General features: G+C 39.9%; 1 protein-coding gene across 3 annotated transcripts; it reads left to right on the forward strand.

Moving 5' to 3' along the window:
- The first annotated feature begins 635 nt into the window (after window positions 1-635).
- LOC123975265 (potassium voltage-gated channel subfamily KQT member 2-like) lies at window positions 636-22,903 on the forward strand. 3 transcript variants are annotated; one of them, XM_046056585.1, is made up of 19 exons: window positions 636-934; window positions 7,005-7,095; window positions 7,179-7,305; window positions 7,518-7,693; window positions 8,935-9,060; window positions 9,253-9,363; window positions 11,180-11,275; window positions 11,395-11,489; window positions 12,128-12,187; window positions 13,878-13,880; window positions 14,605-14,634; window positions 15,413-15,466; window positions 16,299-16,504; window positions 18,833-18,880; window positions 19,156-19,173; window positions 19,957-20,062; window positions 20,306-20,437; window positions 21,845-21,938; window positions 22,046-22,903. In XM_046056585.1, exons 1-19 carry the CDS (start codon window positions 636-638, stop codon window positions 22,901-22,903), a joined length of 2,730 nt encoding a protein of 909 aa, XP_045912541.1. The 3 variants fall into 3 exon arrangements, with proteins under 3 accessions (XP_045912541.1, XP_045912539.1, XP_045912542.1); XM_046056583.1 differs by lacking the exons at window positions 13,878-13,880; window positions 15,413-15,466 and adding an exon at window positions 21,023-21,091; XM_046056586.1 differs by lacking the exons at window positions 13,878-13,880; window positions 18,833-18,880; window positions 19,156-19,173 and adding an exon at window positions 21,023-21,091.
- Window positions 22,904-23,574: the final 671 nt, after the last annotated feature.

Here is a 23,574-nt window from a genome sequence, read left to right on the forward strand (position 1 = left end):
TTTCAGATTTTGGACTGTTAGTTTCCTCTACCATTGCTCTATCAGGGAATGCAAACCACAGTTTGACATGGTTTTAGGTGTGCATTACCCTGACTGAAGAGATCTGCACATATGAATATTGCATGACCATGCATCATCAAATGAAAGCCTTCTAGCTTCTCTCTTGCATAGGACTTGTGGAGAGGATGAAAGGTTATCTCGGGATAGACTTTTAGAAAACAAGAAGCATTCACACAGCAACTGTTATTGTTTTGACAGAATGCTTCAAATTGACACACCAGACCAGATGTTACTGCACAAAAAGAGGGCTGGTTGCATGTTCAATTTAGCTGCGCAGTGTTGATCAGATGTGGGCCATAAATGATTGCTATAGACTCTAACTGGCTGATGGCCAAAGTGAAAAGACTGTAGAGTGAAATTAATGTGCCATTCCCTCCTTGCTGTGGCTGTCAAATGGCCGGAAGGGGCTAAGGTTAAAGCATTCACTGTGCAGTTTGGCATGGTTATTGCAATAGCTTTTCTAGGGGGACCGACACCGACTGCATTCACCACCAGCACACACCCCTCAGCACCGGTGATGCATCCCCGCGGCAAGGGCACGGACAACTCGTCGTTAGAGTCGTCTCGACTTTAGAATGGTGAAGAAATCTCTCAACGGCGGGGTTTATCCAACTCAAGCCGGAGAGAAGAAGCACAAAGTCGGGTTTGTCGGGTTGGAACCCGGGGCTCCTGAATCCAGCAGGGATGGGGCGCTGCTCATTGCGGGTTCGGAAAGCACCAAGCGGAGCAGCATCCTCTGCAGACCAAGGTCCAGCATCTCCGCCGGGAGACCCAGACCGTCGAAGAAAAATGCCAGCTATCGGAAACTACAGAATTTCCTATATAATGCGCTGGAGAGACCTCGGGGATGGGCATTTATCTACCACGCTTATGTGTAAGTGATGTTCGGGCTGAAACAAAGCATGCTGATTCTGTCATCGTGGCCTTTTACTTCGCGATACACCGCTATTACTGTGTCATGAAATTGGGGGAGCTGTGATGGAGTTTTGCGGGGTTTGTGTCTCCTTCTACATAGATCAACATGTTCAGATGGCGCATTACAGAGTTAAGCGTTGTCATGCTGCCAAGCTGTTACAGCCTGACTATAGGAGGGGTATCACTTCACCTGCATAACTCCTGTTATAACTCTTCATATTGCCAACTTATGCTTACGTCATACTGACATTTTGAATTATTGTATTTATTTTTATTTGTTTAGCTGTTTATGAGGATGTAGGACAAGCATACAGTCTATGTTTGTACTCGCATTTTACACACTACTGTTTTTATTGATTAGAGCTCCCATGTGTTGCGGCAGCATTAGGTTTCAGCACCCCGGTATGTGGACAGCTCCGCACCGCCTCAGTACTTTCATTAATTAACGTTGCGGTCCAGCCCTGCACAGTCATGTACTACAGACTGTGCACGCAAAGGGGCAGTTCTGGATACTACAGCGAGTAACCAGACAGTCTGTGTGCATCTTGTAGCTAGAACACGACGCTTTGCCTTGGTTTGCCTTTGTGTCTGAGGCCTGGGCTGAATACAAAACATTGTCTGCCAAGGAGTTAATGTCAGACTCCAGTGATGCCATCATAACTAATATCTGTTGGCGATCTGTATCCTCTGTGTGAGTTGGCAGTACTGAGGCAAGCAACCACCAATGTCAACAATCTTTTGAGAAAAATATTAATTTTTGCTCTTTACAGTGGTACTGCAGCAATTTAGTGATGCACTTCGATAAGGTTGAGGGACTAAAACCAGCTTTTAACACATGTAAGTTGCAGTTGTGCATCATATTAAGGGGAGATAGTAATTCCAGTATGTTAACCTACCAGTGTAACCTCTATTCTCCAAACTAATGGTGGGTAAACTGTGTTTGGTAGTATACCCTCAAGCCATGCCTGAATCCTTCCGATTCACTGATTCTGCATGCTTAGTAGGGAGGAGTTGAAATGGCCACAGCATTAAGGAATTCACTGTGCACAGCATATCGACTCCCCAGAGACAGCTGGATATCCAGAAGTAAGGCTGTGCTTTAATATGAAACTACACACACACTCACGCAGGTCCTCTGGGTGCTTCTGAAATATTAATCGATTACTATAGCAGCCAGCTAAAACTCCTTCACCATTTGTTTTGCATGTTGACAGATTTTCATTGAGCAATGTAACTGTTAGGAGATTGTTCTTAATGGGTGAATGCAGCAGTGACATGTTTTGTAGGATAACAGCATTTGGAGCCAAACACTTTAAGCAACCTAGTTAGAACAAGGTCAGTAGCATGTGTGCTGCCTAAAATCAGAAACCTCTGGAAAGCACGTTGTAAATTAGAGTACAACTCTATACTATACATATAGTTACAGCAATCTACAAAGTTCACACTATGCCATCCAGCCTGCGAAACAACATCTGCAGAGTAACCACACCTCTGCCTCCATTCCATTTGTCTCTTCTATACATTATTCATAGTCACCACACTATATTTAATTTCCCAACTCTTTTTACTTCTAGACAGCTAATTTACAAAACTATCATGTGCTGACTTCAGTCAAAAATGTCTCCCTCCTCCTTCATACTTCAACTTATCTCTGCTCCATAAGACAGCGTTTGGCACACCCCTACCTTGAATTGACAAAGATAGAACTGCAAAATGTGCTTTTGCTCAGACAGCTATTTATTTTTGATGGGTATCAAAAAATATCCCCTGAAATGTTTGGTAGGTGTTTTGTTCTCTGGCTCATTTGTAATGCATGTGTGGATGATCAATATGGAACATGAGTACTTACATCCAGATTACTCTGTCTTGCTGCATCTGGTCTCTCTCTCTCCTTCTCTTTCTCTCTCTCTCTTTCTCTCAAATCAATTCAAATTTGCTTTATTGGCATGAATGCTAATAGAACAGTATTCTTTCTTTCTCTCTCCAAGGCCATGGCCACCCTTATCCTTGTGTTCTGTCACTGGTGGAACACCAGTTAAAGAGAAGAGGCACAGTGGTCCACAGTCAAGGATATTCCTGTGTATCTAAATCTTTAGCACCTTAAAATGTAAAATGCAACATACTGTGACTGGGTTTGAACATTTTCTTCACTAAAAAGAGCAGGACAAAGAAAGAGTTCAGAAAGTGATCAATCGGTGAAAACAAAATAAATTTTCTTTAAACTTTCATGAAGTGATTCTGAGAGACAGATTGAGGACATGGTCCAGTTATTCACTAGTCTGCTGAGCTGGCCAGCTGAAGACAAACTGGAGAAAAAATAAGGAAAGGACAGGAGCAGAGAGTGGCTGCCAAGCCACTGAGATGTGATTCACTGGAAAATTGACATGACTTCACATGTTTCTCATGTCTTGGGGATCACATTCAATATCGCACCAAATAAAATGTTCATCTACTTACGCTGATTTTGCACTGATATCTGTTGCTGCTCCAAGCTTCTCTTAAAAAATGCAAACTCACTTGAATCTCTTTTTAATGATGTACCTGGTCTGAGTTGCATTGTTTAATATATAATTTACTGATATGGTGTTCACTTATTATTCTTAATTTTCTTGGTAAATTTCTTCATTTCAGAATACCTTCTATTTTGCACATGAAATATATAAGAAGTGAAGATTTCTTTTTCCAAAACAGAAAAGCCCTTTTGGTATTTCCCAATAAGAGATGCTGTGAATGCTGCATGCACCGCAAGGTACCTCTGTGGCTCATAAAAAAACACAATGACAGCCGGTAGCTACACTAGCAGGGTCACTCGTGTACATATTTACATAAGAGAAGTGCCCCAGAAAGTCATTATCACCCTCCATCATCCCCTGAGTGGACACTGCAGTGCCTGGACATGGTCTTCACAGACACTATTTGCTTAGTGAAAAACCCTTTCTTCTTTATTTGCTTTCCATTTTGTCGCAGTCTAAACTTAGCGCGATGAGTATGTCTGGGTAGGCAATGTTGTGCTGACCGGGGCAAATCAATGTTTCTTTATCTGCAGCTCATGAGGACGTTTTTCTGCCTCCAACAACAGCCCCCTCAACTTGATTGATCAATAGTCATGTTCCTACTGATGTCGTCTGGACCTTTTTGGCAACAAGTGGATGTGTGTGTGTTGCTGCTGTGTTTTTCTGTTTCGTGGTGCATGTAGTATCAGAATGTCACTTTATCAGTAGTTGCATCTACCTAACTGACCTGATCCTCTATTATTTCACCAATAGAATGAAAACTTTTTGTAAAGGTAATGTAATGATAAATATTGACACTACTGGAAATTTTACAACATTAATTGCTTTTGGGTGCCTTTCTTTAAGATATTAATTGAAATATTGCACAGATAATGAATTGAATTGAATTGTTAAACATTTTGCAGAGAGTTAGATGTGATGATTGATAGCACTCACATGTCTGTATGCTAAAAATGAAGCTACAGCCAGCAGATGGTTAGCTTATTCGCACTGATGCTGGAAACACAGGACATTGCAGTCAACCATGAGTTGCTTTTCGTATCCACAGACAGTATAATAGAGAGGTATAAACGAATCCTTGGAAGCTTCACTCTGCTGATGGTAAACAGGGAAGGATAAGTGAGTAGCTGTGGAAGCTAAATGTTTCACTGCTTCAGGAGGCAGGTTCTGTCCCTCTCCTTTATCAGCAAGTGTCCTCATTAGTACTTACTGATGAGCTTGGCAAGGTCGAGTCCAAAACGTTTCATAAACAGATGTCTAATTAGACTTACAGCCAGCCAGCTTGTTTGTCCTCAGTATTTCATTTCACTGGTTATACATATTTAAGAAATAAAGGAGATCTGGTTAGAACCTATGTCATTTTGGTACGTCATTCTTGGAGGATTCTATTCAGATTTCTCATATGGCATGTCATACAAGACTTCAGGACGTAAAAGTTGAAATTGAAATAAAACCATCTATGCAAATAATCTCATCTGGGGCTGACTGTGTTTTATGCTTTTATTCATCCAAGTGAAGATTGAACTGTTTTCTTCATCAAGTTCTCAAAAGAGAAAGAAAGGAATCTATGTTTTTTTCCATTCCTGGCATAATGATATATATGTTTATATCTTATATCCATCTATATATATGGTATATGGCAACTACTGGTACAAGAGCAACTTGTCAAATAAAGACTGCAACATTTAATGACCTAGAAAAGAAGAAATCTAAACATTGCTATAAAGAATAAACTGTTGTTAAACTGATAAAATCTTTTCTTATGTAATTCTAATATCAGAAAAGCCTTTCAACAGCTTACATACAGTACATTTAATAATCCAAACCATACTGACAATCTACAGACTAAAGGGAGAGTAATTGATTCTGCAGAAGGATTCAAGTGCCAAACCAATACACCCCTCCCTTCAGTGCTCCCCTCAGAAGCTCTGCCCCCCAAAACCCAAACTTAAAAACTCTTAGGTTGCTATATTTAGCGAGTTTGCAGACCCCAAAAAAACAACTTGCGACATATCTAGCAACTATTTCTGGTGTTATTGGAGACTTTTGGAGACTGTCCTAAAGCACTCACAGGTGGCCCAGTCCTCGCAAAGCAGACCCTTCCAGCATGAGATGTTCACCCCTCCGTGTCCAGAGGCTGCAAATGAATCGCACATGACCAATATGTTTAGAACTACATGGTTGTTCCATGCACAGCCAACAGCTACTTTCCTCACTGAGGATTTGGCAACACTGCTCCAGCTTTCAAATGCCTTCGCTCTTGACTGGTCATACAACTAATTTGATAAACATCAGTTAAAAATTCTGAAGAAGGCAGATAATATTGTAAGGAGGAGGTGTATAAGTTTTTGTTTTTCTAGTGAAGAGCTCCCGACTGACAGAGTGAGCCATGTCAGCTGATGTTACTCTGTATTTGACACTCACAGGTTAATGGATTTCCTGTACACTTGTGAGCAAGAGTGGTGACATGGGGTCACTTTTCTTATATGAAACTGTAACACGACAGAAATAGATTCATACAATTAGGGAAGGAAAATCTGAGTTCAAATGAATATTCACCTTACCCATTATTTTTTGTGCATCTGTTCTTCTCTCAAGCTTTCTTTGTTATTTACTCACTAATTTGCTCATGTACTCATTCTGACTGAGCTACTGCTGTTGAAGCAGTTTGGCTCGTTTCCACTAAGTTCACCAATCAGCTTCAACTGTACCCACTTAAGCTTTCTAAATTTATTAGCAGATGGTATTTATGGTGCATTATACTATTTCTGCCTACATAACAGCTAAATAGTAAATCCAATATGTAAATAACGTAATAGGTTTGTTCATCCATAATGGTATTGAGCCATGAAGATAGTTTTGCTTTTCTACTTTTTTTAAACCAAAGAAGTAGTCCCAGCGATAAATGGAAGAAATTATGCTGTCAAGTTGTTCACATGTCACTTATTAGTGCTAGTAACAAACAACAAATGTCCATTCATCTGTCATTGTATTTGGGTTATATTGGTGTTCAGAGCCACGCCACATACAACTATGCATGTCTGGACACCACTAGGTTATAATTATGTTTGTTTTTTGAGTGAAATTACCTTTTAAGATGTTTCTTATATATATTACAGTATCAATCAATACATTTATTTTTTCAAATGTGTGTCTTGATGATAATTTGTAAAGTAATCATTCGATCCATGGAATATTAAGGCCTAGGTGTGTCTTGGGTTGTGTTTCCTGGACAGACAAGTTTCTTGACCTGTAACACACATGGTGGTTGCCACCTGCTTGACACACCAAATTTGGATTTTGTGGTTTAACTGACAAAAGCATGGCAGAAACATTTCACACAATGCTATTTCCATATGTTTCTGCAGTCAGGAGTTATAAATGAACTGCTAACTGCTTCACAGAGTATAGTGAAATGCCTACATGTATCTCAAACAGCATTTAACTAATTTAACAACAGCATACCTTAAAACTAAAAAGCAATAACATTTTTGTACTATTTCCTATGTCTTTCAGCTTCCTCTTGGTCTTCTCCTGTCTCATACTTTCAGTCTTTGCCACCATCAAAGAGTTCAAAAATAGCTCAGAGAGTGCCTTGTACATCCTGGTATGTATAATTTCATTTGATGTAAACCTATACTCCATATACATTCATACCACAGGGTTCCATAACTTTGGTTTGTTCCACAGGAAATTGTGACCATCGTGGTGTTTGGAGTGGAGTACATTGTAAGGATATGGGCTGCTGGCTGCTGCTGTCGATACAGAGGATGGAGAGGGAGGCTAAAATTTGCCAGAAAGCCTTTCTGTGTCATAGGTGAGAAAACAGGGTCGGAGTGTGCTTTGCTGGCTATCATTTCTCTCACCTTGCTCTTTTAGAAGGACATCACTCCTTGATGTTTTGAGCAAGGATATGATAACCATTTTCCTCATGCCTCATCCTATTTCTGCTTTCACCTGCTTCCAATCTAGTTTAGAATACAATAATTGTGTTTTGTTCTCTCTCTCTCTCTTTCTCTCTCTCTCCAGACATGATGGTGCTGATTGCCTCAGTATCTGTACTGGCAGCTGGATCTCAGGGCAATGTTTTTGCCACTTCGGCCATCAGGAGTCTGAGATTCTTGCAGATCCTGCGCATGCTGCGAATGGACCGCCGTGGAGGCACCTGGAAGTTGCTTGGATCTGTAGTTTATGCCCACAGCAAGGTGATCCTGACATCATTTTGTTATTTTTCTGTAGAGCTTCTCTAATAGTTGACCTGCTCCTTTACTGAAGCACCTTTCTCAATTTTGTAATTAGAAGGTGGCCATGTGTTGTGTTTAAAACCATAACGGATGTGCACTGCAGTCAGATTAACTACACAAAAATTTCCACAGACACTGAAGTCAGATGTTTTTCAACCAAATAATTGGTAGTATAACAAAAAAAAAAAAAAAAAAAAATAGCAACCTGATAAAGAATGTTATCTTGATAATAATAATGTCTTTACTGAGTATTATTTTTTCTGCTTCATCTTTGAGGAGGATTGACTCTTTTTAAGAGAATAATTAACTCTAAAGAAAAACAGATTTAATTATTGTTTTACAAGAAAACATGCAGAGGAGCCCTGTGTAATGTCTGTAGTCTTCCTCTCAGGCTGCATGTCAGCCTCAGCAGCCTCCACAAGTAAGCTATGGCAGCCTGTATGTTGCCTGAAAATTTGGGGGGACATTAGTTTTGGGCAACTTTTCTGTATAGTACAGATAACCAAAAAAAGATTTTAATGGACAGCTGTCATTTTGCTTCTTCAAGACTTCTTTATCAAGGTAGCAATATATATGTCACCAACTTTAGCTGTTTATTTAGCAGTGCTCTTTTCACAGAAATCATACCATCACCTCTGTTACTACTTTGTTTTGGTCTCATAAAGAACTGAATTGTTTGCCAGGTACAAATATAGGGTAACAAGTTTTGGTCCTCTGCACAATGAATTCCACTCTATGATTGGAGTAGCTTAAATAAAACACTTTGAACCACCAGTTTTGAACCATGGGAGTTAGCTAAACGTGCTGCAGGCCTTTATTTTCCACTGTGCTACTTCAGTGACACACTATTTCCAGTTGCGTCTCTTCCAAGTAATTCATGGTGAAGAAACATATTCCTCTGTTTTACTTTAATGAGCTTTGAAATTGAATTATTTGCTTGCACTAACAAGCTGTGGAAACTGTGTGTGATGTGGTGAGAAGGAGATTTGGCGGACGTATAGCATGTGTGAACTTTAGGGAAATAAAGACATTTATGAAATACTTTTGCCACAGAGGGCATGCACCTCACATAATCATGTCCAATTACAGAATGGCAGTTTTCATAAATTTAGAGGTTACATTACTTCTTTTGCAAGGCATCCTAGATGACACTTTATTACTTTAGATTCCCTGCTGCTTATTTTATTGTTTTCTTTCTGTAGGAGCTCATCACAGCTTGGTACATAGGCTTTCTTTGTCTCATCCTGGCTTCATTCCTGGTCTACTCAGTGGAAAAGGAGTCAAATGATGAGTTTGAGACCTATGCTGATGCTCTTTGGTGGGGACTGGTAAGACTTAGCTGAAAAACAAAATCAAGCGTCTACTGAATCCACTTTACAGTTTTGATAACCACTGTAAAAAATAGCATTAGCTGATGTTATGATACTGATTTTAGTCCCCCCCCCTTCTATTACAAAATATCTATAAACTGTACCATACCTCTCAAATCAAGTATTGACTTTGATGTATCTTTTCACCAGATCACCCTCACCACCATTGGTTATGGTGATAAGGTTCCCAAGACCTGGAACGGACGCTTGCTGGCAGCCACCTTCAGCATGATAGGGGTGGCCTTCTTTGCACTTCCTGCTGTAAGTATGGGGGCTTGTCAGGAGTACTTTGAACCTGTTTTTCTGCAAAAGCTTAAATTGCTGATTTTCAGGAGCCTCATTTGGGTTAATTTAGTCTCTGTCCGTTATGATGTTCAGGGCTCATCGATGTGTTGTTACTACTCTGTACCTCCCTATGGCCCTGTTCACACGTGGCATTAAAATGCGTCTCCACATGCATTTCAAGTGACCACTTATGATCAAGTCTCACTTCCCTTCTGAATTTGTCAGACCACAAAGGCAATATTTTATGGTAAAAATAGTTTCTGGTTTCCCCTCTGATGTCCTCCTGCTGCTCTGCATCAACTCTCAATTATTTATGGAGTTTCCAATGGACAGATAGCTTTACTTGTTGCTAAAGCAAACACTAGCTGCCGTTAGCGACTTCTGGCAACTGCCAGAGGGGCTGGACCATTTGTTTTGGCGTGGGCTGGTCAGAATTTTTTAATATATATCTAAATAGATTGTTTTTACAGGCTGATGGTGCATAGGACCGGTTGTTATTGCTTGCGCAATTTCACTGCTGTTATCCATCCATCCATCCATCGTCAACCGCTTATCCTGCATACAGGGTCGCGGGGCACTACTGTTATATTAATAATAATAATAATAATAGTAAATATTAGGCATTTTTCCCTGTCTGCAACTTCCTGCCTGGTCCCGAGATGGTCCCGACCCAATCCGGGGTTACTCAAATTCAATCAAAATCAAACACCTCATGAAAACACAACACAACACAAGCTGATTAGTTAAAGCTAGGTTACTGCTGACTTGAAACTAGCAACTGAGACCAGAAAGTTTTTACTGAAGTAATAAATCAGGTGAGAAGTAGGCTAATTTTACCATTATTTCTAATTGAACTGGAATTCTATTTGCAGCCACAGGCGTCTCCCCCTGCTGGCCATTAGACAGAAGGCAGGTTTAAGTTACTTCCGCATTGGCTTTACTTATAAGAGCTGGAGGCTGCCGCTGGCCAGGACACATTCGCGTACTGTTTAAAGAATGTGGCCATATGCAGCCGAATGAGGTGGTCTGACACAGACACAGACCTGGACTTGAACGCTTACAGACAATGCAACAATTGTTTTATATAAATATATATATGTATATGTATATATGTATATATATATGTATATATGTATATATATGTGTGCAGTACTTTATATACTGTTGTGCACCTCAGCCGCTTAATACGTTTCCAGTCTTTTATGATCCTACTTTAGTCACTTAGAAAAGCAAGTACTCTAAGTGAGCCAAGGCTGATTACATTTGTCATCTGTGGCACTTAGACTGCAGATGTAAACTAAAAGCTTCTTCTGAATCCACGAACACTCTGCTTTTTTCCCTTAACATTCTGAAGGCTCTCATCTAATGATGTTGTGATTCAAGTTACTCATGTATGTCATTTGCTGTTTTTTTTTCAATAGAGGTTTGAAGATGTCAGACTCAGTAGTAAGCTTTGAGTAAGCAGTCTATCACACATAAAAAATGTGGATTGCTACATCAGCACTCAGTTAACAAGAAACTATTTTCACTATTTTTGCCACATTACCTTCTGATACATGTGGATTAAATCAGCATTTTCTCTCACATTTCTAGTATCTAGAAGTGCAGACACGTGGAAATCTTCTGTGTGTGTGTGTGTGTGTGTGTTGCATTTTCTTAATTGTGGAAGGGTTCTACAAGGTGTTGTAAGAGGCATCTTGCTGTTGTTGCAATTCCTACTCCTGGCCAGTAGAAGTCAATAAATGTCACTGATCACTTTATGTTCTCTCTGTGTCACTATGAATCCCTATAGGGGATTCTGGGTTCGGGCTTTGCCCTCAAAGTACAAGAGCAACACAGACAGAAACATTTTGAGAAGAGACGTAACCCTGCAGCAGGCCTCATCCAGGTATGCATTTAAGAAAAACTGTGCTAAGAACAACATGTGCAGATTTATCAAACAGAGATAATCTCTGTTGTGTGCTCCTGACATTAAGGTAAAAATACGTTTTTTATTTCTTAATTCAGGCTGCTTGGAGGTTTTATGCCACCAACCTTTCCCGTACAGATCTGCTGTGCACTTGGGATTTTTACGAGCAAACTGTAGCCATTCCTATGTACAGGTAAGTAATAAAAGGGTTGACTAATGCTTGACTAATGTACATTTTCAATAAATACAATTTTTTTCACACATCACATCATCTGTCTTAAAACTGGGAAGCTAAGTGGAAAACTGAACCTACAGAGTCTCCTCATTTGTATTGTATTCCAAACCCCCTTGTTGAATCAGACACTTCTGTCTCTAGTGTAGGATCACACATTGGTGTGACTTTTCACTTTCTGTTTTAATAAGGGTCCTTTTACAGTGGGTGAGCCTAGTCTCTTGGCACTGAAACCAGAACCTCTTTGAAATGCTGTTTAAAAGGCAAACCCTGCCAGTGGCTACTTTGTGAAATTAACCACCTATATTGCTGTCCAGCTGTATGAATCAGCAAATAAGCTGCAGTGCTCGACTTTCACTATGCAGATTTCTGCCTTTTATGCGTCTAGCAGAAGATCTCTTCTTGTCTGTTCTATTTGGAAATGGCTTCATGTTCGGTTTCATTCCAGTAGTAATTTGAGTTGAAAAGGTGATGACCAGCAGAATAGATAACTGCCAAACTAAATGGAATTGGCTTTAAAGTGCCCACCGGCGAGCTTTAACTTTTCAACACTGAGTTGGTGAAACTGTCTTGACAGAATGGTCTTTGTATTTTCCCAGACTTATTCCACCTCTGAACCAGTTGGACCTGCTGAGGAATCTGAAGGGCAAGTCATTCAGGTATAAACATGACAGTAGAGTCAGAGTGGCAAAGCTGATGATGATCTCACGATGACGAGGATACCAGGATGCTGATAAAGGGGATAATAGTGATGATAATGACGGTTTTTAGTGCTGAAGCAATAATGACATAGAAAAGAAAGATTTGAAAAATAGAATTTTACATCCATATTAAAGCTACACTAATCAACATTATTATAATAACAAGGCTCACATAACTATGTGTTATTCAAAAGGGCTCAGTTGTAGAAACAAACAGAAAATTATCACTCAGCAAGCAGCAGGGAGCTATTTTTAGTGAAAAAGCTCTGAAAAGCAGGCAGACAAAGTTGACAGCTCGGGTACTAGTATTGGTAAAATAATTTGTTGTTAGGTCAAAGGCATTTAATTATCACTAAGCTGTTAAGAAGCAATAACATAAACTGAATGTTTTTATCACCAACATCAAGAAAAAGATGCCCTGGCCAGCTCAGGCCGCTTTCCATAGTCACGCCACTCTTCTCCAGCAGGCCTCTTGCTGTGTGGATGGGCCAGCTCTCTCCATCCCTCTTCTTGTGTTGACTGCACTGCTGTTAGCCTCAGTTTATTAAGAAAGAAACAAAGAAGGTGATGGGGGGAGGGGGTGCAGTGGGAGAGAGAGTTCTAAACACCGGCATATTCAAACGCTGCAGGATTCCCGGCACCGTGAAGGAGGGATGACTGAGAAACAGCCAAAGAGGAAAAGATCCGAAGAGTATAAACAGAGAAGAAAGTTATATGACCAGGCATGGGCGAAGGCATTTAAACACTGGAGAAACCTCGGAGATTTGAAATGTGGGCAGCGGAGCTTCTGAGGGAGCGCTAAAGGGAGGGGTGCATTTGTTTGGCAATATAGTTCAAATATCAGTAATGCTTCTGCCGAATGACTTACTCTCCCTTTAAGAAATAGACAGAACAGAAACTAAACCAAGATACTTCAGGGATGAGGGCATCATTCATTGTCCATCACTGCCTAAATATGAGGCCTTTCTCATTTCTCAGTTTGTTCCTCCTCGCATCGCGTCTTAGTTCCTCCCGTCCGAGATGCATGCAGAGGAGTTGGGGAAGAAACACGAGGAGCGAGGAGTCGAGAAAGCATAAAACAGAGAAATGAGCCTCTCCACTCGTTTTCTGCCCTCTCTCTGCTCTTTCCTCAGATTAGCTGATATTATGTAAAACCCACCTTCTTGAGATTAGCAACCAATCAAAATGCAAATGAGAAACTGTGACTATGACACTGGTGAATGGAGTGGAGTATTTCCCAAGCTGAAGACCAAAATAAATTTCTCAGGAGTTGGTGAAGACCAGAGAGTTAAAAGATAATTAATTTTGGACATAATTTTAAAACTAGATGTCTGCTATACTAACTTTATAACATTTAATCTTGTGTGGAGTTCTTCCTTCAAGAGACCACAAAAAGTGATTAATGTAACTTTAAAGTGGCTTTAATAAAAAATAATTATAGGATCAACTTATCTACACTGAATAAAATTATAAACACAACACGTTTGTTTTTGCCCCCATTCATCATGAGCTGAACTCAAAGATCGAAGACTTTCTCTATGTACACAAAAGGCCTATTTCTAGGACTCTAGTTCCTCTCGGCTCTACAGAATCCTATAGAGTCTTTTATGGTTTTGGTTCACTATCTCACCAACGTTTTTGGATGCAGCAGGTAGTTGTTTTCAGCAAAAAAAAGTTCTGATACACTTGTACCCAACTAAGCTGACAAAGTTAGCGACTAGCTTTTGAACATAGTGTAGCATTAAGATGCGAAAGTGTCTGCTATTTCTCATAAGCTGTTTCAAACTACTACTGAAAAAATGAAATTACTGTACTATGTGTAATTCAAATACACTATAAAGTACAGAACTGTATATAAAATATAGCTTACTGTAGTTTAAAGTATAATTAGATTGTAGCCTAAAACAGAACTGGCGGATTTACAAATAATAATAATAATTATAACAATAGCTTTATTTGTATAGCACTTTTCAATAAAGGTAACAAAATGCTTTACAATCAATGTGAAACATAAACAAGTTTCTCATAAAATAAGAGTTAAAAATAAGAATATACAGTTGTTTCCGCCCCCAAGTGGCCAAAAACTCAGTTATTGCAGGTAGAAATAGATTGCATTGGATTATATACATTTTTGTCACATCTTCTGTAGGATTTGGATATGCAGCAGCACAACTTTTACCATCCAGCAGCTATTTAATACTTATCGGGTCATGATCCCTGTTGCTTCACAAGTGATTCTTAGTGCCAATCCAATTCAACCTGAACTGTATTACACTGTATGTCTCACAACAACTTTGCTCCAGGTTGATTATGACGACAGTGTGATACATGACTGACTTGCACTGTGTAACAGTTGATGTCTTCTCTCCTCACAGGAAGGAATCTCAAACAGAAACTTCTCCCAGGTCTGTGATCTGAGCTTTTTATGAGTCTTCACCTCCCTTTGGCTTCTCTTCAATTCTGCTCTTAGCTGCTGCTGAGGCACTCTTCTTGGGGGAGTGTGTGTGCAGTATATCTGTGTGTGTGTGTGTGTGTGTGTGTGTATGTGTGTGTGTTTGTATGTTGAGGATTACTGTATAAATCCTGCGTGTCAGACATGGACATGGCTGTGTGTGTTAAGTGCCTCCTTCAAGAACAGTCATGCTGCATTTGCTCACATGGTGCTCAAAGATCAGCTCACTATGACCTCACTCCCAACTGGCAGCTTTATTAAACATTCACCAATAAGCTGTTCTTTGATACTCTAGCTTTCAGCGTCACCTCAGGAAAAAAGTGTATTTCAACACTTTAAGAGCTTGCTTGGGCCTTGACACTGTTTTTGACAAAAGAAACAAGTGTAATTATTGACAATAGTGTAACACTTTATCATGACATAGTCCTTTATAAGCCATTTGCACATTTTGTGTTGAACTATGATGTGAAAAATCTGCCCTAAAACGTCATTATAAAGATACTGGCAGGCATTAAAATTCATTCCACACAATGAAAAATAACAAAAGGCAGAGACATGCTACTATTTGTAAGTGTTCATTTATGATATGATGGACAAGCAGGTTGCAAATGAATTATGAATTATAGTTACAATAAAGTGTTACTGGCATCACAGTATGGCACACACTGCTGTTTGTGACTGTATCCACTGCTATTATCTTTTTGTGTCTCCTCTACGGCCCACCACTCCAGTAATGAAAATGCACACAAAGACAGACTTTGTGGCTGCTGTCCGAGAACTATTAGGTATAGTTGCTACTTAGATACTAACATCTGCACTGCAAGTCTGTGTGTTTCCTTCCATTGCTACCTCTGTTCCTCTTCCTATTTGAACACAAGTAAATGTAGAGGAATCACAGAAAAAGGACTATCATTAGATATGTCACTTAGTGAACAATAAAATCTGACTAGTTTTACACTTTTAATAGTGTAGTGCAGATCTGTCAATGATGTCTAACCTGCTAACACCTTTTACCTTTTTCTCTGAAAACAAAATGCAGATATACACCCTTGTTTACCGCCTGCCACAGTTGATTTATGGTTTCTGTCTGTAATGTAATGTCTTCATGCAGTTGATTTGCTTGCCGCCTTTTTTTTGCCTAATCAACACTTCTGTTCAGCAGACAAGGTGCATATTGCTGAGTACCTAACAATGCGTTTCCTTTCGACCGATTCCTGTGTATCAGAGAATACAGTATGATGGTGAATTATTTTGCATGATTTGTGTTCACTTTTTGAGACCACAGCTCTTCGTTTTGAGACGTGCAGTGTCACTTTGCTTCCCATGCATGCTTGCTTGTAGCTTCCTGCTGCTTGCCAGACCCACTGAATGCCCCACTATGTTCGTATTTGGACATGGCTCCTTCTGCTGTAGGACATTGCCCATTTTGCGTTTCTGCTGAGGTAAGATTTATTATCACATCAGTGCTGAATTCGACAAATTCCCAAGATTACACTTAAAACAACCAAGCTTTAGGATAAAGACATTTAGTTGCAGATAGTTATTTACTTTCATTTAATGATGCTAAAAAACAGTTAAATTAGTTACATTTCCGTTCTGATTACTTGATCTTTGCAGTCGAAAGGCAAGCCTGAAGGACAAAGTGTTTCCCAGTCCTTCCAAAGCTCCCGTGGCCAAGGGGAAGGCCCAGTCTCCAGGGGCAGAGGACGGGGCTGAGGCGAGTCCCAGCAAGGTCGCCAAGAGCTGGAACTACACTGAGAAGAACCGTGGGCCAAAGCACGCCTTCAGAGTCCGAGGCAGCAGCTCACGCCAAAACTCAGAGGGTGAGGGAACTCCTCCTTGTACAGAATAACATCTGACACGATTAATAATGAGGGTTAAAACATACCTTGAAGGAGTGCCTCTATCACTACTTTTGTTTTAGGAATATCAAATAGCCAATTGTTCATAAGGATTTATATTATTCCTTTATAACTGTATTCATGTTATCATGGAAAGTCTCTGAAACAGTATTTAAACCAGCATGAAACACTAAACTCTGTCTAGAAACTATCTGCTATTTAAGGGAGGATTACAGCTGTTTAAAGGAATAGCTCGACATTTTGGGAAATACGCTTATTAGCTTTCATGCAGAGAGGACAGATTAACTACAACTTAACTGTATGGACAAGGAAGGGATCCCCAATGTTATTGCAATTCATTCTAAGGGGGGACATGCGTATATGAACCAGATTTCATCACAATATATAATGATATGGAAAATAAATTCTTATTGATTTTACTCATTAAAAGAGCTACATTACAAATCTCTTACTAAAGTTACTGAAAATTACAAAGAGATACAGAGATCTACTCATTATTTTTTGATGAGATACTTGATGACACTGCTTATTCAGCTTCCAAACATGTTCTCCTACTATTCTCTGCTCTGCTGCTCTTATGGTGTCTCTTCTCCTCTCCAACAACAATAAACACGTGAATTGAAATGTGTTTTTTGACAAATTGTAGTGATGTTTAGGGATCAGTATGGATTTTATCAGATCTTCTACTCTTACTAAAAGTGACGGTTCAAAAAGAAGATTTAAAAAAAAAATTCACAACAGGTTTTAAATTAAATATATTGAAATATAATTAATTGTTGTTTCTAGAACAGCAAGAGTAATGTTTACAACAGCAAAGTCACACTTTCTACATGTTTAATGGTTATGCTTGTTGAACAGGTGTATTAACTAAGTACTGGCTTTTTTACTTTCAAAGAAATGTACAGTAATGAGGGTAGTTGTCATCAACTTGAGTAATCTTGGAGTTATTTTCACCATGTTCACTTCTCCACTGCCACCTCTCTGACCACTTGGCTTTATGTGTGTATGTGTGTGTGTGTGTGTGTGTGTGTGTGAATGTGTTTGTGTAAGAGCTCACAGAGAGCAGGATTTCTATGATTTCAACACAGATTTGTTGTTCACAATGAAATGTTAGCATAATCACAAAAAAATAGGGTTTGTAGATTCAGTTTACTGCGTCCTTTAGGATTTGAACGCGTCAGAGACGCAGGGCGTGTTTTTTCATGAACACGCTTTAGAAACAGTGTAAAACAGCTATAAGCGATTTTCCCCTGTAAAAAACATTGAATAGATTTTTATTGATTAGATTTTCTAAATCTGAGCAGGATCGCCGTTCCCTCCCGACTTTTACTCCTGGAACGGTGTTCCCGTGTGTTCCCCACCATGGTTCCCCATCTTTTCCACCAATCATGCTAAGCTAAGATAATTGCCTGCTTGCTACAACTTTATTTGAAAGGCATGACAGTGGTATCGAGGATCTAAGGATGGAGGATGTTGCATGTTGCAAACTTGTTATTTGTGGTTTTGGGCCATTGAAATAAAACTGACTTGACTTGACTGTCAGTCTTCTCATCTTATATCCCAGCAAGATAGCGAGTAAGCTTAATACCCAAAATGTCAAACTATTCCTTTAAGCAGCTATGACCCACTCCATGTTATTTTTAATTTATTGTTGAGAAACTGGGCTCCTTTACAGTGTTTCAAATTGGAAATCAAATTTGAAAATAATTAAATCACATCTCATTATAAACATTTTCCTTCATTAATGCTTTTTTCAAAATCGAATATGTTTGGCGGCTTGTCCAGTAGCTTACTTAAGTGTTGTTCACATTGTTGACACTGGATCTTTCTACAGTTATGAATTCAGTTGATGTGGAAGGACATAGCTCAATGGCAGCTCAAGGCCAAAAGCCAGGCCTGCTTTGTGTTCTTAAAAGGAGGGTGTTGATGGTACTTGATAAATTGCAACGCCTCTTAGATGCAGACTGTGCAGTAATTGTCATGCAGTTAATGTTGCTATACTGTTTTTCCTGCATGTATTCATACATATGATGAGGACAGGGAGATTTTCTTGACACACCAAACATTTCAACATTGTGCTGGGGAGACAGAGGTCTGCTGGCTCGGATGTTTGTATCTAGCCACCGTTTATTGCTAGACAGCCCAAATGCATCCATACATCATTCAGGCCACTGTGTCACTATCAACAAATATACTTCTCTTCTTCACCATTTCTTTGCCTTTTTGTTAAACAATTTGAATCAATTCTCATTAGTTGTTTTTCTTCTTCTGCTTCATGGCATGTTAAAGTGCTGATTGAAATGCAGGACGAAGACTTTGGACTGAAGAGTTCTCCAGGTTAGACAAGTCATCATGACATGTCTTCAATTTAGACTGTACTATTCTTTGTAATGTGTAGATGTATATTTTACCATATGTTATATTAAGCTTTATAATATATGCAGTGTGTTAAAGGTAGTTATAAGAGAAGAGAAAGCAGCCCTTTCAAACATGAACCAGAAACCATTCAGTGGACAAGTTCCCATGTTTGGAATTGATTTGTCTGCCATAATCATCCTGCTAGAATCCATAACAGATCTTTTTCCATGTCTCTCCTCTCTCTCTTTTTGCAGCAATTGAAGGTTTAATAAGTAAGACATCGGTATATTTTGTGGTTCGGCTTCTTTGGGGGAAATAATCAAAAGAAAAGTCAGCTCCACTGGTCTGAGAAACAATGCATGCTGAAATCTGCTGAGATTTGTTCACTTGACTTTTATTTTCTTTCTGAGCCCCCCATTCCCCCCACCCCCACCCACCCACACCACCCCAATGATAACTAAAGACTGAAGCATGATACAAGCAGAGAATAAGCATGCAATAATTTCAGTATTTATTACAAATGATTATAGCATCTATTTACAGCAGTGGTAGGCTAAGTTAATAGTGGGTTCAAGTCAAGTGGTGCCAAGATAATCGAAAACTGATTCAGAGACAAAATGCCCAAAAGACCCGCTTTACGTGCATGAAGAGACCTCACTTTCCCTACCAGATTCTCATATAATTTCTAATAAGCAGTAATTGGGCCTTGACACCTTTGCCTTTATGCAATATGCTTCAAAATCCATAGAACTAAACATGCTAGTTACAATGCTAATCTAGACTTTAATCGGTGGTGGGAAGAGAGTCATTGTTGTTAAAGGTTTATCCCATCAGCACTATCCTTCAATTCTGTCATTCATGTCTTTTTTCTGTTGTTCCACAAAGCTCGCTCACTACTCTCACAAACTAGCTAACTGGCTTGAAACCAACTACGTTACTGTATTTTGCACCTTCAAAGCTAAAAGCAACAGCTCTGCCTTGCTTCTGCTGTGGACAGTGGTCATGTGGAAGCAGATTAAATATTCTTTAAGAGTGTCCTTGTCTTCGGTCTGTAGAGGCGAGCCTCCCAGGAGAGGAAATTGGTGATGATAAGAGCTGCCACTGTGAGTTTCTCACTCAAGAATTACCACCAGGCTTGAGGGTTACAATAAGAGCAATCTGGTAAGTATTCACTTTAATACCAAATTTTAATGGTTCTGCAATGTTTCATTAACACATGGAGACAAAATAGGCAATCATGGTTTGTGTTTATGTCTTTTCCTTTACTTTGTGGTAATTTATGGTGCAGGCTGAATATAACGGAGCCACCACTAATGTTATGTATCTGTATATGTAATCTGTGCTTTTCCAACAACTCAAAATGTCTGTTGTGTGTGTGTGACTTGAAAATGTGTCCTGCCTCAGCATCATGAAGTTTCTGGTGTCAAAGAGGCGGTTCAAAGAGAGCTTGCGGCCTTATGATGTGATGGATGTGATCGAGCAGTACTCTGCAGGTCACTTGGACATGCTGTCTCGCATTAAGAACCTGCAGTCCAGGCAAGTGCACGGTCATTATACAGTATATTTGCACCAGTTGAAATCTGACCCACACTCACTTTCAAGTTGTCTCAGTCTAAATGTCAGGTTGGATTTGAAGGATACATGGAGCATTTTCAGAGCCAATGATAAAAGTTTTAACTCAGTATAATAGTAGAGATGTAATTCAGTGTGGAGGACACACATGTTGTGACATGTGAGTCATTGATTTGCCTGTTTCATTTTTTCAGCAACATGTGTTGTACTCAGATCTCAGTTTTATATATGTATCATTTTATCAAAATATGATTCACTCCTCCAGCTTTAAATGCATCACCAATACCTTTCAGATATAACATTGATGTATAACTCACATTGTTTTCTATATTAGTTTTCCTTTCCTCAAATTATCCCCTCAAGGTCTAACATGTAGAATGAATATATTCCAACGGTGAAATACATGCACTTTTCATCCACGAAGCAAGCCAGACTCACCGTATGTCTTGTGTGTGTGGAATATATTGAAACTTGTTCTCCATAACTGATGTGATTCCCATGAGGCTTCATTTTGCATTGCCCTCATATCGTCTCTGTGTGCCTTGCCAGGATAGATATGATTGTGGGGCCCCCTCCCCCATCAACACCTCGACATAAGAAGTCCACTGAAGGTCCTAGGTTAGGTTAATAGACTGCACCTCTAGAATGACCATTTTACCAGCATTATGCTCCTTATACCATAGTCCAAATCTTGAAGCAGTTACATGCTACCTTATTATTTTGATTGATAGAACCCCTTTTGAGTTCAGGCCACTTGACTTGTCTCATTTAGCTAGATAATACATGCTAGAATGAAGCAATGTTAAATATTTTATATTAAATAGAATCAAGAAACATGTTTGATAAACAGTTTTATGTGCAACATTTTGAGGATGCTGTGCAGTTACTTTAGCTCTTATGTCACATTAGCTACTGTCAAGAAAAGGCCTTACTCAACAGGGGTTTGACAGTGCTAGATGCTTTCTCTCATACTGGAGAGACAGAAGGAGAGCTCCCCCAGTAGGATGCAATGGAAATGAAGCATGAAGCACAACAAAAGCATGCCAAGTGATGCATTTTGGCCCTAGACAAAATGTCCCCTCTATTCACACTTTGTTTCATTAAAGACCTAATCTAATAATGCATGCATCCACATCGTCCACCTGAAATCAATAGTTTCTCAGGAAATGCATTTAGGCCATCATTCATTCATTCCACATATTTAGTTTGACAGGTATCATGAACATAAATCCTTTCTTTACTTGAATTCCATGCGACAATAATTCACATTATAGCATCATGAACTTCAAGTTTAAATGGGTTAAAACCATCCAGCAGAACAAAGAACAGATTGTATTTTTAATCTCGGATATTACTTTTCTCAAATGCTAGAGTTGACCAGATAGTTGGTAAAGGTCCTAAAGCGGAAGGAGAGGCTGCAGAGGATCAGAGCATGATGGGACGTCTGGTCAAAGTGGAAAAGCAGGTAAGAATGTTTAATACACTGAGGTCGATCAACATTCATCATCATTATTTGTAATTTTGGTGAGGGGACACAATTTCTTCATTACATGTTTTTCTCTCTCCCTGAAGGTGGTCTGTATGGACAGGAAACTTGATTTCCTGGTCAATGTGTATGTGCAGCGTATGGGCATTCCTCGTTCGGAAACAGAGGCCTTTTTCAACTCCAAAGAGCCGTATCCAGCCCCGCCTTACCACAGCCCTGAGGAAAGCAAGGAGGAGAAGGAGGATAAAGAGGAGGTGAAGATGGAAAAGGAGGTGAAGACATGCTCAGCTGCAGATGTCGCGTGCTCTGATGGGTCTTTAGAAAAGAAAGATCCTTTACTGGGTTGGTCTGTGGCGAGATCGGTGGGTACTCCCTCTGGCAGCCACAGCCGCCCCTCTACATCATGGCAGCACCAGCTGCAGCACCCTCTCCGCCAGCCTGCATGGAATAGCAGTGTGGCCAACACCCCTTCACCAGTCGGTGGCAGCGGTGATCATTCGCCCACCCTGTTCCGCCTTCCGCCTCCACCTGCTCCAGTTCACGACCGATCCTCCTCTGGTCTGGGTGGCAGCGGCAGAGAGAGTGGCTCCCAGAGCAGGAGGCGCCACAGGAGGCAGAGGTGTCAGCAAGATGCCACCGCTGTGGACAGCGACACATCTCTATCCATCCCATCTGTTGATCACGAGGAGTTGGAGCGCTCTTTCAGTGGCTTCAGCATCTCCCAGGCAAAGGAGGACTTCTTTGGGCCTTCTTTCTTTACAGGCTCAGGAGGGGGAGCTGGAGCAGGGACTGATGCCGCAGCTGGACCTTCACTCTGTGCCAGGGTCATACCCTTCATAGCAGAGGGAGAATCAGACACAGACTCTGACCTATATGCTCCCTCACCTCTGTCCTTCACCGGAGAAGTCTCATGTGGAGAAAGGGCATGGTCAGGGCTTAAGTAGGTCACAAAGCACTGCTCTTCCTGGCACAGCGGTACAAGAGATTGGTGCTTCAATTGCCAACAGGAGACCTATTATGAGACCTTGTAGCCAACTGACTGTTGTTGCTGACGATGCTATTACAGACTATTTTAGGTTAAGTGAATGGTTACTATTAGCTGCTTATTAGTGAAGATGGTAAAAATATGTCCATATAAAAATTTATCACCATTTTTCTTTGTGATGTAACACCTGCTGCGTTGTATCCATCAAATAGTTGTTTAGGGACATTTCTTTAACTTACTTGGGAAGATTTTGTTGTTGTATTTATTAGTGACGAAAGGTACATGAGATTATAGATGTGTGAGAGTATGATTTATGGCACTTCATTTTGCACCATTTTTAATCTGACCTTAAACTTGACATTGATTTGTATGAAACATGTAAAAGAAAATCACCTTGATTTCTTTTATGAACAGTGAGTGCATTTCAGCTCTTTTTCTGTTACACTGACCACTTTAACTTTGAAATCATAGCGGTTAGTTAGTAATGCAAGATTGTTAAAGTCTTATCACATGGTTAGCATAGTGTCTTGATAACTTCTATACCTTTGAATGACTTGAGGTGTTATGATGCCAAAACCTTCGCTATGATAATCAATTAGATTCTTGCAGAGTAAAACTTGTGCTTGCTTT

The sequence above is a fragment of the Micropterus dolomieu genome, linkage group LG08, assembly GCF_021292245.1.
Source record: "Micropterus dolomieu isolate WLL.071019.BEF.003 ecotype Adirondacks linkage group LG08, ASM2129224v1, whole genome shotgun sequence".
Taxonomy (NCBI): Eukaryota; Metazoa; Chordata; class Actinopteri; order Centrarchiformes; family Centrarchidae; genus Micropterus; species Micropterus dolomieu.